The 17284-nt window shown below is 41.7% G+C and overlaps 1 protein-coding gene and 1 long non-coding RNA gene across 4 annotated transcripts; one reads left to right on the forward strand and one right to left on the reverse strand.

The window, feature by feature from the left end:
* The first annotated feature begins 24 nt into the window (after window positions 1-24).
* Window positions 25-15565, forward strand: LOC105676384 (F-box only protein 33). Of its 3 annotated transcripts, XM_012374205.2 has the most exons (10): window positions 25-179; window positions 948-1171; window positions 1409-1670; window positions 1806-2471; window positions 2995-3089; window positions 3163-3339; window positions 3436-3837; window positions 3933-4181; window positions 4247-4451; window positions 4598-15565. In XM_012374205.2, exons 4-10 carry the CDS (start codon window positions 1872-1874, stop codon window positions 4727-4729), a joined length of 1860 nt encoding a protein of 619 aa, XP_012229628.1. In that variant the 5' UTR covers window positions 25-179; window positions 948-1171; window positions 1409-1670; window positions 1806-1871; the 3' UTR covers window positions 4730-15565. The 3 variants fall into 3 exon arrangements, with proteins under 3 accessions (XP_012229628.1, XP_067207459.1, XP_067207460.1); XM_067351358.1 differs by lacking the exon at window positions 25-179 and having other exon boundaries at window positions 444-1171; XM_067351359.1 differs by lacking the exons at window positions 25-179; window positions 948-1171; window positions 1409-1670 and having other exon boundaries at window positions 1890-2471.
* Window positions 14799-16532, reverse strand: LOC136998559 (uncharacterized). The gene is made up of 2 exons (XR_010889139.1): window positions 15799-16532; window positions 14799-15723 (listed from the first exon to the last, which is right to left on the reverse strand). It is a non-coding gene; the product is annotated as an uncharacterized lncRNA (long non-coding RNA).
* Between the last annotated feature and the right edge of the window lie 752 nt (window positions 16533-17284).

Consider the following 17284-nt stretch of genomic DNA (forward strand, 5'->3'; position numbering starts at 1 on the left):
AAATGATAACAGGATATGATAGGACAACTATATACTTTGTACAAGATAAACGTTTTAAGCCGGAGCACGGAGCCGGAGGTGTCTCAATATCCGACCAAGTGTTAACAAAACTGTTATCATTTAATATTTACAAATATGAACAGACCAGGAACAATAAGAGGAGAATCTTAGTACATTAGGTTTGTATGAGAAGAGTTAAAAATTGTTTCGCAGTATTTAATTATAGCGTAATAAGCTCGTATAAGATAATGAGGTTATATTACGCGATACAACTTAGATTGATTCTTAATGAATTTTACACAACTCTAAAAATATTCAATACTTTTACAAATATTTAATTGACTATCAATTAATCGTTATATCAAAAATATTATTTTGATAGGAAAAATTATATCTGAAATATCCGGCTACTGGGCTATTTACCTTGCATTTTACACGTATTTACACGTGTCTTTCGTTCACATTATTACAGAGATACACGGTAATGTTGCAAGTTTTAAACACGTCTTTACGTTAAATAAAGACCGCTGCGCCGATAAATATAAATCGCGGAAAAAAGGCACCTCGCACTCGCGTTTATCTATATTATTATTCCTCAGATCTTTTTTTTTGAATTATTTTTTTGCGCAAACGTCAGCTGTAATTAATAGCCGCATTGATTAATTGTACACGCGTGACCTCGCATAGCGAACACTAGATAAAGTGTTATCATGTAGTATCGATTTATACTCGATCAATTTGCGACGCGAAAGATATCAATCGTTTTGTCAAGTGGAATTAACCAAGTGGAATTAACTTGATCGAGGGATCAAGCTCTTTGTAAATATTCTGCTCCGAAGAAAGAGAATTGTATTTGGAATATTTGGAAGGAGAACGAAACCTTGAAAATGCAAATATGAATTATTATCTTTCCAGATAATAACAGCGACGGTTTTCTATTGTTGTAGAATTTCAAGTCGTCATACCTTTCGACAAGTTCGAATATTATTTATCAAAGAGATTCGACTCTTAATATCAAAATAATAACGAGGTTATCATCGAACGCTACATTATCTCATTTTATTACCAAGTCAGCTGTTTAAAATTCCGACGCATAAAATAATTATTTTTATGAAGAAGTGAAAAGTCTGAATATTGATAGTAAAATCTGAGTGAAATTGGAATTTGAACGGTGAGTATATATTGATCTTTATGTCGTGTTGAATTCTTAAGACATTGCGACTTATTCAACTATCAGATCATCAGGCGACACGCGTTGAAAAATTTGCACGAAACAATTTATTCATTCGAATTATCCATAGATTTTCCTCCTAAAATCTGTTGTTGATTGTATATCATTAAAGTTGCGTTCAGACGAAATTAATAAACAAACATCGCGCGTCGATTTCAACGTGCTTTCCATTTCAAGAATGTGCGTTCGTATTTGCTGAACAACATCGCCGAGTTGACATGCGTGGATCGCGCAGCCAACGCCAGGGAAGCGATTTGACGTGTGGCATGCGTGCGTACGTACGTACATATACAGTTATACAGCAGTGCGGGATTTAAACTCGTCGCGACCCCGGGCCACAACACGAAAGCCTTCCCGTCTTCGCCGCACAAATAATAAACAAAACGAAAAAAAAACGTCGAATGAAAAGAAATCACGATCGGACTGCTTACTGCCAAGCGTAAGTGACACGTTCAAACTACTACTAATCAATTAACGATTGAAAATAATAATTAAATCCATGCACAAGGATCATTATAATTTTGTACGATGCCTGATGTTCGCTTATGACGGTGCTAAAAAAATATTTTTTTAGGTTGGTGCCACCTGAGCTGTCATTGCGTTGCAGCTCGTTTGACTTTTGCTTCGCTGAACGAAAATAATGCGGGATCAACGGACACCGCGGATTCGCCGACCCTGCTGTGTCACACATACGATGCATACGCGAGGACAGAACGACGACAGTTGGAGCGCGAGCGAGGGAGAGAGTGCGGGTCCGCGTTGTGGAAGCTGCGATCGCGAGCTCGGTGCGTACGTCGGCTCGCGATCTATGCCCGTCTCGGCTGCGGACGGCGCGGCTGCGGACGGCGCGGCTGCGGCTGCGGTTGACGGCGGGTCGAACGACGACGCAATGCTCGGCTGGTTGAACATGATGCGCGTTTGTGACGGGGCGTTTGATGTGCGATTGAGGAAATTCCGCGAGGCGACGACGACGACGACGACGACGACGACTGAAAGCAGCAGCACGACCGCGATGGAGACCGCGACGGTGAAGAACGGGGACGCGGACGAGGCGAGAAAGTGCGAGGAGCAGCTGTCTTTGCTGAGCGCAGCAAACAGCTGTTCGTCCTGCAAGTCCGCGAGTCACACGGCAGAAATGGCGCAAGAGGATCAAGGCCCGTCCTGGGACAACTTGCCCAGCGTTATCTTGCAGGAGATATTCTCGTACTTGTCGCACGACACCAGAATAAGAGCCTCCCAGGTAAAGTAGAAAGCGAGCGAGAGTGAGCGAGAGAAAAGAGCGTGTCTCGTCTCCTGTTTTCTTTTTCCTCGTTCCAACAGTGTCGTGATCGTTGGCGCTGTAAACTGACCTGACATTGTGTGGCCCGATAAAGCCCGTCGCGTTAATCGCGAGACCTTTTCTTATACGATTGTGGGAATGTATATTAATGTAGGAGAAAATTCACTCCCCGTTTCACTCGCTCAACCGTTATTTGCGTCATAGGTAAAAGTCTGATTTGCAGACGTTACCTTGTGTTTTCACATTTCATGTTTTTTTTTTTCTACATTATTATTGAGCAACAAAACAATAGATGCATCTGGGTTGGAATGTCAATAATTATTTCGTGATGATAACGACAGCGAAGTTTGTTATTACGTTAATGTACAAAAAATTGGGTTTTTAATTATATGAATTTGTATTGATGTTACATATTGAGTCATTAACATTAACATTTATATTTAATTGTGTAAGATTTGTTCATTGGTTGGTTATTTCATTTCAGGTATGCAGAAATTGGAGGGACACTTTATTCCATCCGAGCTTCTGGAAGAAAATCGTTTTCGTGTTCAAAGACAAGGACAGCACTCTGTGGGCCCGGTTTGTAGAGCCAAAATATTTTCTGTTTACAGATTTGTTAAAAGCCGCACAGTACATGATACGTTTGTTATAGATTTTTGACAGACCGTTTCGCTCTGAGCGTGCAGGAAGCTACTATTCGTTGGGATACACCCAAATATATTGATTGCATGAACGAAACGTACAGAATCTTGAAAAAATTAAGCCCCAATAAGCAACTGAAAAAATTATTCTTGGAATTCTACGGTAGTGCTTATTCCCCTAAACGCTGGTACTGATGAATTCAATGATTTTCTACAATGCACGTGAATCAGCTTATCGCATTGTACCCATAATAAAGTTGTATGGTTTATTCTTTTCTTTTTAGCAACTACTATCGCTACACATCGATGATAAGATCTTTGGTGAACATTATCGAGACTTCCAATTGCCTGGAGGCCCTAAGTCTGGGATGTATGGTAGAGCTGATAGAAAATCAGTTTATATTTCTGGAACCTCTCCGTCTTCATCACGCCAAACACTTGACACACCTCAGTCTGGCGTCTGTCAAGGACACCCTTGAATACAATGATTTGAAGATCGATACCTCCTTTTTCAATTCATTCGTCAGATTATCCGTCTTGACCCTGGATTACGAGTTCGTCAGTGATACTTTGTTGAAAGCACTAGATAACGGATGCATGCAGAGATTAGTGATTCATGTACACAGTTGGAAAGAGAGCTATCCAGGAGCGACAAATAGAGCTTGGCAGTTGTTTGTTCAAAAGAAGTGAGTTAAAACGATGATCACGCTTGGGGGTTATTATTCCAGTCATAAGAAAAGTGGCGTCAGAAAAACATGGATAAATATTTCTTTATTTGCAGCCCGCAATGTGAATTAAGGCTCAATCTCATACATTCTTACGTCGGCGTGAAGGTTTTGGACACCGATATATTTTGCCCTGCCATGCCGTTGACGGACTTGAAAGTTCTGTTTTGCGAAAATGTGAATATCAGAGCGCTGTTACGATTGTCAGAGTGGTATTCGGATACTCTCCGATCGGTGACATGGGTGGACTCGATAAATCGCAAACAATACATGCCGTCTACTTTTGATCCAAACGAACCAAATAGGTAAGAAAAAGGTCTGTGCGTCTTTTCCGGCGAGAGTATAATCTATGCACGATTTCTCATTACAGTCCAGATCCTTTAGTGCTCGTGGCGTGGAAGTGTACTAAACTTACGAGTATGGTATTCCTGGGCCACAAATATTATCAAGAGAATCTTCTGGCCATCGCGCGTCTCCGAGGCAGCACTCTTAAATTGCTGGTATTTGCAAAAAGTAATATCAGTTCTGAATACGCATCGTGGAACAATCCCGTAATCACGGCCAATATCATACATGTGAGTATAAGGCGTTTTGACGGCTGATAAATATTTTTTGTATCCGTGAAGATGATATTTAAATAAAAATCAATTGATCACGTTTTGATAATTAAGGGAATGTCGATCTGCGAAACCGATAGATACTTAAAATATCAAATATTTAGGAAATTCGAGACATAATGGGTCTACATTGGACGCCATTAAGTGACACGCAACTACCAACGGTGATATTGGATCCGACGAAAGGCCACAGCAGAGAAGTGATCATGTCGCTGGTACTCTGTGATCAGAAGTAATTCGCGACAGATGCCAAGAAAAATCTCTATCCAGTGTGATTATTCAGCAACTTCCGGGCCACCAGCATTCTCAGAAGTAACGTTATCAAATTATATCCTTTATTCTTCTATATAAGATTTTTTTTAACGAGAGGTTGCGGATGAAATATCGAACAGCGAATATGTACTAGTTAAGTTTGAAATCTCGTAAGAGCGTTATTGTTTTGCCAAGAATGGAGAATTGTCTAGGGTGCAATGTGTTAGATATACAAAGGGATAAACGCACACACAACCTTCCCTTCGTTTACGATATTTCTGTCGGTTCGTATATGAATGTGATAAACTATAGTCAACTAGATCTATTTCGACTTGCTAATCCGATGCAAATTACGACACATTTGCAACCAATGAGGTAATCTCTTTGATTAAGAGATGATTCTCTTCAGTGATTTATACGCGTTATAATTTTTTCTTCTTATAAAAAACTATGAATCGCACTTTGGTGTTGCCAAAGTGACGGGTTAGGAATGATCATGCGAATATATATTAAGAGCGATACAAATTATCGCCTATATAAAATCAATATCGCCAGAAGAAGAGACCAGAGTACATTTTATATAACTACTATTCTGGTCAAGAGAGAGAAAGAAAGAGAGGGAGAGAAAGCGGCGCATTAAAACGACGTGGCCGAGTTCAAGATCGCAAACACATAAGAAGCTTGCGTCGTAAATCTTTGAAGGCAGCTGCGATGTGAAGCCTAGCAGAAGGATAGGAACAACTTGTTCAGTAGAAAGAGAAAGAGTTTTGCAACACATAGGAGAGAGAAAGAAGTTTGGATCTCGTGATCTTCCACTGGAAAGAATAACAAAATTCCAAACATATGTAAGTAGAAACGCGTTTAACAACATATTTTTCCAATTCTCTGGGAAGTTAGATGATAGCGAGCGCCAAGAGCATGACGTGCGAAAGTAACTATCTAATAAGATTTCGCGAAGAGTTCGTTGAACGAGCGGTGCGAGTGAGTATAAAGAGTTGTCGTGCTAAAAGAAGAAATAAAAAAAAAAAACGAAAGAAGAAAGGAGAAGAGCACGAAGTCGATATAGCGATCCGAGGTTATTTTTAATACCAAGACCAATCGGACGCTTTTGTACAAATGTTAACGTACCGAAAAGAGCACGGTCGGCTCGGCGAGAGTACGTGAACCGCGAGCGGAAAGAGAAGATAAAAAAAAAGAAAAAAACGTTCGCAATACCGCCCGCCCGTACATAGCTTTTCGGTGGGTGATAACAAGTAGTAAATCGAACAGGGAGTAACGCAAAGTGTATTATTGTCTTTACTCACCGTGCTCTTAGCGACCGCTGATGACGAACACACGAATATAGGTGTATCTGTAAAATCGGGATTTATTAGCCGCTATAATCGTATATGTATGTATATGTATGTATAACTGTATTATCTGTCGAAACTTTAAACACGTCAACATCCGGACGCAGCGCGCATCTATTTCTGTCGTGCGATTAACTGTGACGATTTTGCGAGCGTGTTTACAAAGAGAGAAAGAGAGAGAATGAGAAAGAGTGATCCGTAACAAAGATGAAATACCAAAATGCAGCCGTATATGCCGTATATCCATACAGTTTACTATTCCGAGAGGTTATTTACTTTTTTCGAGTCCTTGTATAATTATATTACATTGTCGTGTAACTCGTAGTCACGTATAATATTGTTTTTTTATATGTGCTTTCTGTATATACATCTCATGCGTTTGAGATACCGGAATACACGCGCGAACAACGCGGAATCGCGTACGGAGAGATACACGAAGAAATAAAAATAAAAAAAAAAAGAAGAATAATAATAATAATTAGAAGAGAGCGAGAAGATGTGGAATAGAAAGTGATAAAAAGCGGATGTACAGAGGATGAAGAGCGAGGGAAATGCGAGCGGAAGAAAGTTTCTTTTCGACGAACGACTAGCTGTTATACAAGATGAACGGGCCTTAATACGTACCTGAGTCGCGGTAAGGGTAAATTCATCGAGAAAATCTGTCACGCGACATCCACCCTAGAGAGATAAAACCACCTTATAACACGGCCGCGTCCTCGCGAACGCGCGGGGACACGCACGCTCGCCGGGACAGCGGCCACAAACTTAAGGTATATTACGCTCGTGCAAGTGCCCTTTCATTTCGTATTCCGCGCGTGTATATTTTTATGTCAGAGGAAAAAAGGAGAGGAAAAGTCTAAACGTTCGGGAACCGAGGGGGGGAGGGGGGGCGGTTTCCTAAGAGCCGTAAACTAATACCGTACAAACGCGGATCGGCTAGCTATTTAGTCCGCTGACCGTCGATACTGCCGGACGGAATTAAGAATTTTGCGAGACAACTTTGCGTTTCTTCTCATTTTTTTCTTTCCAACGAACGGAAATTCCGCGTAACGACGAAGAGGGAGAAAAAGAAAAACTATATTCGGGGACACGGTGCCCAGTGTATGAGTGTGATAAGCGACCATAAGCGAGCGAGAGAAAGGATGAAAGAGAGCGAGAGAGAGAGAGCGAGAAACAGCGAAAGCGAGAGTAAATGCGAAAGAAAATCATTTTGCGACAATTGCGCGAGAGAGCGAGTTAGCGTGCAAAGAGAGAAAGAACTAAGAGAAAAAAAAAAAATTTAATCGAGAGCGCGAAGCGAGATGATACGCGTTCGAATGTATAATGGAATATCCGCGAAACGTAGAAACAAATCAAGTGATATGATAGTACCATCTCTGCGAAGTCCTCTGTAATAATATCGTAGAAGGCAGTCGTGCAGCCGCTTGACGCGGGCACAACGCAACTAAATCACCACGTTGTCGACAACGTGATAACGACAAAAAAAAAAAAAAAAACCACAAGCATAAGACTGAACCTGCCGTAAGAGGTGTATACAACAAGCCGGGCGGGCTGCACGTTGCCGCGCACACATTTGCCGACACCATGTTCATAAAAGAGTAGGACATACGAGGCGGAATGGAAAGCACATTTTTCTCGCAAAAAAAAAAAGAAAGAAGAATGGTCCGAGGTGTTCCAGATTGAACACGATATGCAATCTCATCCTTCTTCGATTTCACGGTATTTTCCGCCGCTCGCGCTTCAAACGGACTTTCCTTTCCACGCTGCTTTCCGTCTCAGCCTCGTCGCTTCGCCGTTGCGACCGTGCGAACGCGGACGTTTATGAATATGCGTGTCGCGAAAATAAAAATAAAAAAAAGTAAAATATAACAAAAGGGATGGTGCACCAGCTAGCGTTTAGATCGGAAGTAAGCCCTGAGAGAGCTCACTCGACGGCGGTTCTCGTAGCCGATTATTATAAACTAAACCCTTAAAAGCAGCCTGCCAAGAATCAAAATACTGTAAAATATCAAACGAACGCTAGCCAGTACAGAATGCTAAGATCTATTTTTTAAGAAGCGAATGTATATTTTTGTACTAAGGCAGGCCTTAGCGTGTGATCGTGTCTTCTTGCGCGTGATGGCGAGACGAAAGCTGTGATTAAAACACGTGTTGGCGATACAAGGTGAGAAAGAGAGAGAGAGAGAGAGAGAGAGAGAGAGAAAGAGAGAGAGAGATCAACACGGGAAATGTATGTCAAAAACGCTTTAATCGCGCATAGTATGCGAACAACACAGGGAACGCTAGACGAGAATCCCTGATCGATTGTGACCGAGTGAGCTGTAGGCATAGACAGGGCGTTATAAAATCGAGAATAAAACATCTGTGATAAAGTAGAAAATCTTACAAGCGTATGCGGGTGGATGAAGATCGACGAATGTCGATAAAGAAAGAGAGAGAGAGAGAGAGAATAGGGATAAAATCGAAAGAGAGATAGCTGAGGAGGACCGGAAAATCCACGCGCGCGCGCGCGCGCGTCAACGAAACTTGAGCGCGCAAGATCAGCGATTCCTTCGAGACTTAAGAAGACAGAGTGACTCGAACGCTCCGAGGAAGAGTTCGTCGCGCGTACGATCGACCGGCGACAAGAGAGCGAGAGAGAGAGAATGAGAGACTGTCCTGCGACAAGATAGCCCGGTCTAACTAGCAGACGACGACCCGACCAGCTCGCCTCGATCGCGCGCTCCACGTGGGTTTGCGACGCACGTTTAATTTTCTTTTTACTTTTTTTTTTTTTTTTTTTCCCTCTTCTCTTCTCGGCCAGCTGGAGCAATCGAAACGCGCGCGTCCCGCGAGAGCCGTGGCGCAACAAGCGACTCGTGGAAAAGCTGGGCGCGCGAGCCTAGCTCCGTTAAAGTAGCTCCATTTTCCGTTTGATTTCGCGCCATCCGGTAGAAGCCGCGGCTCTAAAAGCGGAACCATGTGCGGCCAGCGCGGAAAAAGTTTTTCTTTCATGTGAAAACCGCTCTGTCTGCAACATTCCATGGTGAGAAGCGAGGACTGGGAGAGATCGCGTGCGATCGCGCCGGAAAACGCGCCGAAAAAGAAAAAAAAAACGCTTACGCTTCGCCGACTTCCTGTAGACAAAGTTGGTCCTCTCGGCTCACCCCTCCGGGTAGAGAATCTTCACGCCGCGGCAGCGGTATTCGCGTTCCTCCTCCGGTTGAAATCCGCCGCTCACGGCAAAGCGCGCGCGCATTTAGATAAATATTATATTAGAGAGAGAGAGAGAGGGGGGCGAAAAGAGGGGAGCGTTATAAGTTATCGTCGACTGAAACCAAGATCGCACAAGAAACCCTATCGGAGTACCAGCCGGAGTATGTATATTGTGTGTGTATATATATTATATATAGTTTTGATTTTGACACGGACGCGACACGGAGACGCATTTTTTTGTTTTTTTTTTTTTCCTTTTACGTCGAACCCGCACGAACAATACAATCGCCGTCGGGTCAGTCGGCGGCCACGAGTAGTATTATAAGTTCCTAAAATGAAAATACTTTACACGATTTAAGGGGAATAGAACGAAGAGAGGCCGGCATACGAATAACACACACCCGCGCACGAACGGAGAAGGAGAGGAGCAGCACTCGGTGCGACGTAGTTTTTGTCCGCTCGTTCGTTCGTTTGTCGGTTGATTCGTTTGTTTACGGCACTTTCCAATACTTTCGGACGTGGCACGGGTAACGTCGTCATAATTTAACGAAATACGAGTATATATAATCCATTCCAGTCGACGGGAATGAGCGTAGCGTCGCGAGGCAGATCGGCCAGGGAGCACAATACGCCGAGCGAGCCAACGCGATGGAAAAAGATATCGCGTAGTATTGATCGGAGACAAAGTTATTTCCATAATTTTTATACTCTGTTTCAATGATTGCGAATGAAATTTTCGATGGATTGCTAACTTAGAGTTTAAGTTTTTATTTAGAGCCGAGTCTCTCCCGAGTCGAGGGACTTGGATATTTTATCTACTTCAAAAAAACAGATTTCTATTGTAATAATAACGCTTGTGAGTTTCCGGCACGCAAATCTCCGATATCGATCGATCTTGCTCGAATTGAAAGAAAAAAAAAAAAACTTGATTTGCATAATTTTCGAGACGCGCACCGCTCCCGATTGATAATGATTGTCGTCGCGACATTGGCGACCATCGCGTTTCGTTCGTTCACAATGAATTTTTGCCCGTCGAGATGCACGGACGAGAATGATATTGCCAGACACGCGCATTCCTCTATCGATATCACACGTAACGGTAAACAAACAGCGTTAGATGTAAGCAACGAGCCATATAGCGAGAACGGAAGTTTGTACAGTTCGTGCAACCAAGCTGAGAGGTTGAATCTGAATCTTTCACTGGTGGCTTCGCGTGCGTACGCGAGCCCGAGTACGTATATCTATGTTTGTTCTTAGTTCCGAGCGGAACTTGCGATGCCCTACTTCTAGTTGCACTCGAGTGCACGATGTAATTGTTATACGTCAAGAAAAGTTGTGTCCCTTTATATCACGATGGTACCGCGAAAAGCGGAAGCCCTGAAGATCTTAAGGATTAAGATTCGAAACTAAGATTCTAGAATCTGGGATTAAAGCAAACAGAGATATCAGGAATGCAAGATTATATAATGAATAGTTTGTGTCTAGAATTATTTTTAGGACACAAGTGGTCCAACGATTTTGGAACTTCACGATGCAATGAGTTTACATATTCAAGGAATAAAGTATTCATACGTTCGACAGATCGCACGCAATCTTCTTCGAGATTCTACGAGTTGGACATTTAATCCACGGAGTTCAGAGATCCTAGCATCGAAAAGATCGAGATTTCATAAGAATTTCGGGCGCTGCGAAACCACAGTGATCTATATTATAGCATATATTGTTCGGAGCGATGCGTAGTGCTGATTAAACGAAAGGCACGCACCGGCGCAGAACTTTCTTTGACGTGTACCGGGGATATTATCTCGGATCCGTTCGCACTGTATCTGCGATCTAATTGAGCATGTCTGCATGATTATTCAAATGCACATCCGTCTCAAATGCAGCAAGCGTGCGCGGGATTTTTAACTCTCTGTTGCTCGAGTTATTTTTTCACAGATTTAAAAAGATATCTATAATAAACTTGTGTTTCTTAAGACGCGAGCTTAAGAAGAAGCTTCTGTATTCCGAAACCAAGAAGGACGAACGGAACGAGAGAATAATAAAATAATGCATGCGACTCGATGCAGAGCGATAGAGAGTTAAATCACACGGAAGTGCAGCGTATGATAGTGAAAGATTTAGAATATCGAAGAACTGTACCACGGTCGACACAGCGATTTGTATTCGTGAGATAATATGCGCGATGTGTGTGAGAGAGAGAGAGAGAGAAAGAGAAGATAGTTTCATGTGTCATTTGTCTGAAAGGGTGTTAAGCCAGCAGAAGCGATGCGAAAGAATTTGTACGACGACAATCTGTGTTGGATGCGCCGTCATCAAAGTGGCTTCTTCAACACTCGCCTGCGGCATGAACTGATTAAACAGCGTATTAAATCAATTTTTCATGTGCTTTTCAATATGCTAACGTTTTTAATCTATTTTAGATTTCAAATAAAAGAATTCGAGCGCCATATCAGCGTTATGATACAGCTAATAAAATTGAATTTATCGCTGTTTAATAAAAATTCCACTGGCATAGGAATGTTAGTTCTAGCTTCTCAGCGCAGGCGGCGCACAATCTATCCAAAGGATAAAAACCATTTGATACCCAGGTGAAGCTGCCACAGACTCTCGCCAAGTTCAACCGATGAATAATCACGCTTATTTCATCGCTGTTACTTCGCCCTCAATGTGCGCCTTATTTGTCTAACAAGGTACAAATTGCAAACTGGAGTTACCTTGTGACGGCGGAGGTTGAGATTTTCTCTCTCAATCGTGCAAAACTGACAATTTTGAAAAGTTTCAGAAACGAAAAAGGGAGAAAATGTTGCGTGCGAAGCCACCCGTACTGTCACAATGCAAGCCCGGTTTGCACGTATCGAAGGCGAAAATGCCAATTTTGGAATTTTTCACGCAAATTAATTATATTAGACGAGACTCAATATCTAAAAAGAAAAAGAAAAATGACACTGACGATACTGAAACAATGCGGTTGAACAGGAACGGAACTCCGTTGAGCGTTGGCGAGAGGCGTGAAGAGGAGTAAATCGTTCGCGAAATGTTGTCCCCTTCGAACGGAACAGAGGGTTGAAACGACGCGAAATCATGGCGACGCGACCAAGCGGACCAAGATTACCTGTAATCACTTCTCGTCGATTCCGTAGCATTTAGTTTTCATTAAGTATTAGCATCGCCGGCAGCTGATGCGCCGATTGCACTTGTAACGAAGAATCGCGCGAAAGTCACGCGCTCTCCGTGACGGTGACGCCATTACTCGCCGCGATTTAGCGTCGCTTTCACATTTTCCCATTCTGCAGAAGCTCCATCGATGCGTTTCGACGCGTGTAATTTATTGCATTCGGCGCAGATGATGAATCCCCCAACGCAACTCAACGCCGTAATAATCGCGATCGGCGCTAATTAACTCGCGCGCTGTAACACGTCGCACGTTCTCGTATAATGTAATACGCGTCGCGCGGCTGCAGATATAATACGGGATGTCGAGAAAAGGAAATAATTACGATTTAAAGGGCTTCGCGAGTCCTGGAGCGTTCTGCAATTCGATCTCTCCTTAGCGATGTCGAATCTAATTTAACGTTCAATCGAGGAGAACAAAAAAAAGAAAATGAAATCAATCAGACATAGATTCTCCGCACATCCTGAAGTTTCAAGAACGTTCGCTCGCGAATCAAGTTGTCGAGTCGTCGCTAAAGGGAAGTCGTTTTCCAAATTCCTTCGCGAACGGGATAATCGCCTTAACCGCGATACACACACACACACCTCTTTTCCTCGGACAGCCTGCAGAAAAGCGAAATCTCAAGAACGTGTCGTTCTTATTACTTCGAGGACGAAATCTCGTTGAGGCGTAGTTCCGTTGTATATAAAGGGAAACGGACCTACGGCGCGTTAAGAGCGCGCATGTACACACACCTACCCGTTTTCCTTTTTCCGCGTCGACGCGAGATCGACGAAATGGCATCGAAGTAGCATTTTGAAGTCTCACTCGTTGTTGCTTGTGACCGTTGGACCATCATCCGAACATGAACCAAACGCGCTATATATATATATATATTTTTCTCCGCCAATGTAATATCGCGTCACCTAAACTACCGAATAATTGTCACACTTTAGCGATGTCGAGATTAAGAGAATTGTAAGATGTATATGTATGTACGTTGCGTGTTCGTCTATGCGTATTTACTGTGTGCATGAGCGCGCCGACGAGAGAGGCTTCGCGATCGTAAATTGATTGTCGCGCGGCTTTATTCGATGATAGATCGCGGGAGATCGATCGATTTTTCACGATCCCTTGTGCTCGTTGTTGTATCTGTTTTTTTCGAACCGACCGGCCGCGAACAGCGGCGCGCCGGTCATCGAACATGAAGCTCGTTGTAATTGTGCATATTATTTTCTAAGCACTATCGGTGTTAGGTAGAGCCGCTTCCCGACACCCTCGACGCGTGCCGAGTCGCACACTCGTAGCCAAGTAAGGAAATTGGTGCACTGCTCAAAATAATTAAGAGATCGCTTCCTCAAAGGCCTACAAACGTCTCTAAAGATGTACGATATTTTGAAAACCTAGGTGGACTCATTGAAACTCTGAAAAAGTTTAAGTTCCGCAGCCGCGGAACAATATATATCCTTCAACTGTGAGTTTCTTTCTCCCACTTTTCAAATCTAGTCAATTATTCTATTAATTAATATATAATTATATTGATTGAAAGAAAATTTATAATGATTGTATTTTTTTACGTAGAGATATTTATTTTTTGAAACACATGGTTTTTGAATTTGTTAACGCTGTTAATAATAAGTAAAAAGTATATAAACTCGTTATATATTTGTAAAAACTCTTTTTCGAAAAGAGTTCTATAGAAGTGTTACTCCTCCGAGAATGTAGATTTGTCACTGATACACGATTGAAAATTTAATAGAGTTTTATGTTGCTGTTACTTTCAGATGATTATATTCAACAGAAGGCTTTAAATCGCTAATTGAGTTCAATCGCCAGTAGGAAATACATTTGTGTATAGTATTTTAGCAGCTCCTTTAATCGTTAGAGTTTAACGTACGAAAATTAGTCGAAGCAGCGATCTCTTAATACTTCTTGAGCAGAGTACAATCATTATTGATCGTCGAGACGGTCGTCGTGGATATGCGTTTTAATTTTTTATGTGCCGTTATACATTATAAAATTAACAGTAGAGAACGTACTTCATCTATTCCTTCGGATAGAATTCGACTTAACGCTTTGACGACGTACACTAAAATTCGCACAAAAAAAAAACCTTTCCTTAAATACGCATGATCTGAATCGATTTAATTGCTCGCTCGAGACAACATATTTTCAATCTCGCAAGTGAAATTTTATCCGAGATTTTTTACTATTTTTTACGATTATTTATTTATTTGTCAAATAAATTTTGGAAGGTGGATTTAGAATGTCAAAATGCTGAATAAAACAATTGTCCCATTTTTTTTTTCATACGTGGCTCTTGCAAAATAAAAAAAGCTGATCTTTTTCATCAAACTAATACTCGTAGAATAATAGTTGTCAGTGTGTTAAGTCATCGTATGAATACAGGAGTACATAGTTGTAGGACGGGAAAGAGTAGCTCTCCAATTTTTGCTCGATTCAATCAATCTTACGTGCTCGTTCCTAGATTACGCGGGACAGTTGACAGTTGACACGATATATTTTTTTATAAAATACTTTTCGAACTGCTTGGGAACGCGTTTCTCTCGCAGCCCGGTGTATTTATAAATTTCTCGTATTCTACATTCGTATATTTCGGCATACTCTTGACATCGTAACACGGATTTTTGTGTTCCGGCGCGAATTTCACCTCCCGACTGAAAACGCGCGACGTGTCGCGCGAGGTGCGAAAACTTGGTAAAGTTAATCTAAACATATTACGAAGGATATTTCTTGTTCGTGTAATATATGTTTTCTCGGGAATGAAATTCGCGTCGCAAGAGCCTGCGCGCAGAGCCGAGGCTGTCATTACAACTTGTGTTACGCATCGTAGAAAGTCTGTTATTGTATAACTCTAATATTACAATGATCCACCGTTTTCCGTGGATGTGTAGTCCTGGACGAGCATCTTTACATGCCGGAACCGTTCAAACTGTCACGTAATCAGTATTCTTTCAATTTCAAAGTCCCGTAGAATTGTGTACCGATCTATTGTTTTTACGTCACTCCTGTACTAATAGAAATCAAATGTTTTTTGAAAATGTGAATCAATTTTTAAAAATGTATGAATCGATAAATAAATAATACATGGCATAAAGTAACCCATTTCTATTTGATAGTATAATTATCCTATATAGATAATTTTATATAAATATGCAGTTATCCTTATCATCATTTATCATGTTCCAAGAGAAATCAAATATTCATCACCGATCACATTGTTCCACTTTCTATTTTTAATTCTTTTAAGCATCCATTTCTGAAAGAAAAATTTTATTACAGATAAATTAATTCCAATGACAATCAAATATATTAAAATTATCTAAAAGCACACATTTTTTACACTTTTTCAAAGCGTTATAGAAATAAATCGTGCGCTTGTCTATTGTATCGTTTTGCCGATCGCTCCGTTTTGAAATGCCTATCTTATTTCGTCTTCTATTCACACCGGCCTGATGTCCATTCAGAAGACGGAACAGGGAAGACTTCTGGAACAGGTGGGTTTGTCTAGCCTATCACAGAGCCTATTCTCACAAGTAAAGGTTTCATTTACGAGCTCCCTAGGGTGTTTCCTGTAAACTGGCCGACATTTTTCAACTGTCCTGAATGCAGCTAACGGGGAGCTGGTAGAATTTCAAGGGATGAGAGGCGCCGTCTCTCTCTCTGTTTTTTTTTCTTCCCTCTCGTTCTCTCTCCCTCCGCTTTCCCATCCCTCCGGCGCTCACCGCGCTGCAACATTGCTGACGCGCGGGAACGACACCCGGCGAAATTGTGAGACCGCGCGTAGGAGGGGTCGAAAGGGAGGAGATACACATTTACGGCGGGCAAGGCTGCCATGTTGAATCATTCTCATTAATTTTTGCGCAAAGGCGTGCGCGAACTTTTTCCCGTCCGCGCGCGCTCTCGAAAGGTAGCCGCGCTCAAGGTTGCATGCCCGGGCGCGTCGCGACCGCGGCAAATCGTTCGGCCAGCGGAGGCTCCCATCCCTCCTTTTTTTCTCTTTCTCTCTCTCCCCCCGTCACCCCACCGATCGGTCGCACACGTTTCACCTCTCCTCCATCTCCTACCTCCCCGTACCTATCTTTCTGCGCTCCGTAAGGATGGGATCAAGTTCAATATGTATTCAGGAATTCCGAGTTATCTCTTCGACACTCAGATTCCTCTTTACGGGGTACGAGTGTTATTCGTGGAATTAGTATTGTCTATCGGGACTCGGAGATGCAACTTTTTTATTCACTGGGATGCAGCTTACGAAAGCTAGTTGTAAATTGCAAGTCGAATTACCATTTGTTTGCGAATGTAACAGAAATATTTTTAAGAATAATAATTAACGTCGATTATTGGCTTTGGCGATGAATAAATTTCATGATGTTATGTTTTATCTTTAATCAGAAGGAAAAATAATTGTGTGTGTGTGTGCGACGATAAAGATGCTATTAATGTGCGACGGGACAACTAAATAATTATTACGTTCAATACCGTCGAAATGTGCAAGTAACAAGCGACAACGTTAAAATTATATTATTACTCTCTCCTAATTTTAGATTTCTGTCTAGCTGGAGAACACAGTGTATATCGTATTTCGTGTCGTTATTTTGCAAAATAGCATTTTAAAGTCAACGTGCAAAATAATTTGCAATCGTGCAAAATCATTTTTTTTTCAATATAGTATTATTAGACTTTATTCTTCTACTTTTTCTAATTTGATTGACGAGGGAAAATTAACAGATAAAAGAACTTTTTTGCTTCCTAAGTCGATTAAAAAATTCCTTTCAACATTTAGAATTCCTTTTGACATTTTCAACTAATTTGGGGATAAA

Source organism: Linepithema humile, chromosome 3, assembly GCF_040581485.1.
Source record: "Linepithema humile isolate Giens D197 chromosome 3, Lhum_UNIL_v1.0, whole genome shotgun sequence".
Lineage (NCBI taxonomy): Eukaryota > Metazoa > Arthropoda > Insecta > Hymenoptera > Formicidae > Linepithema > Linepithema humile.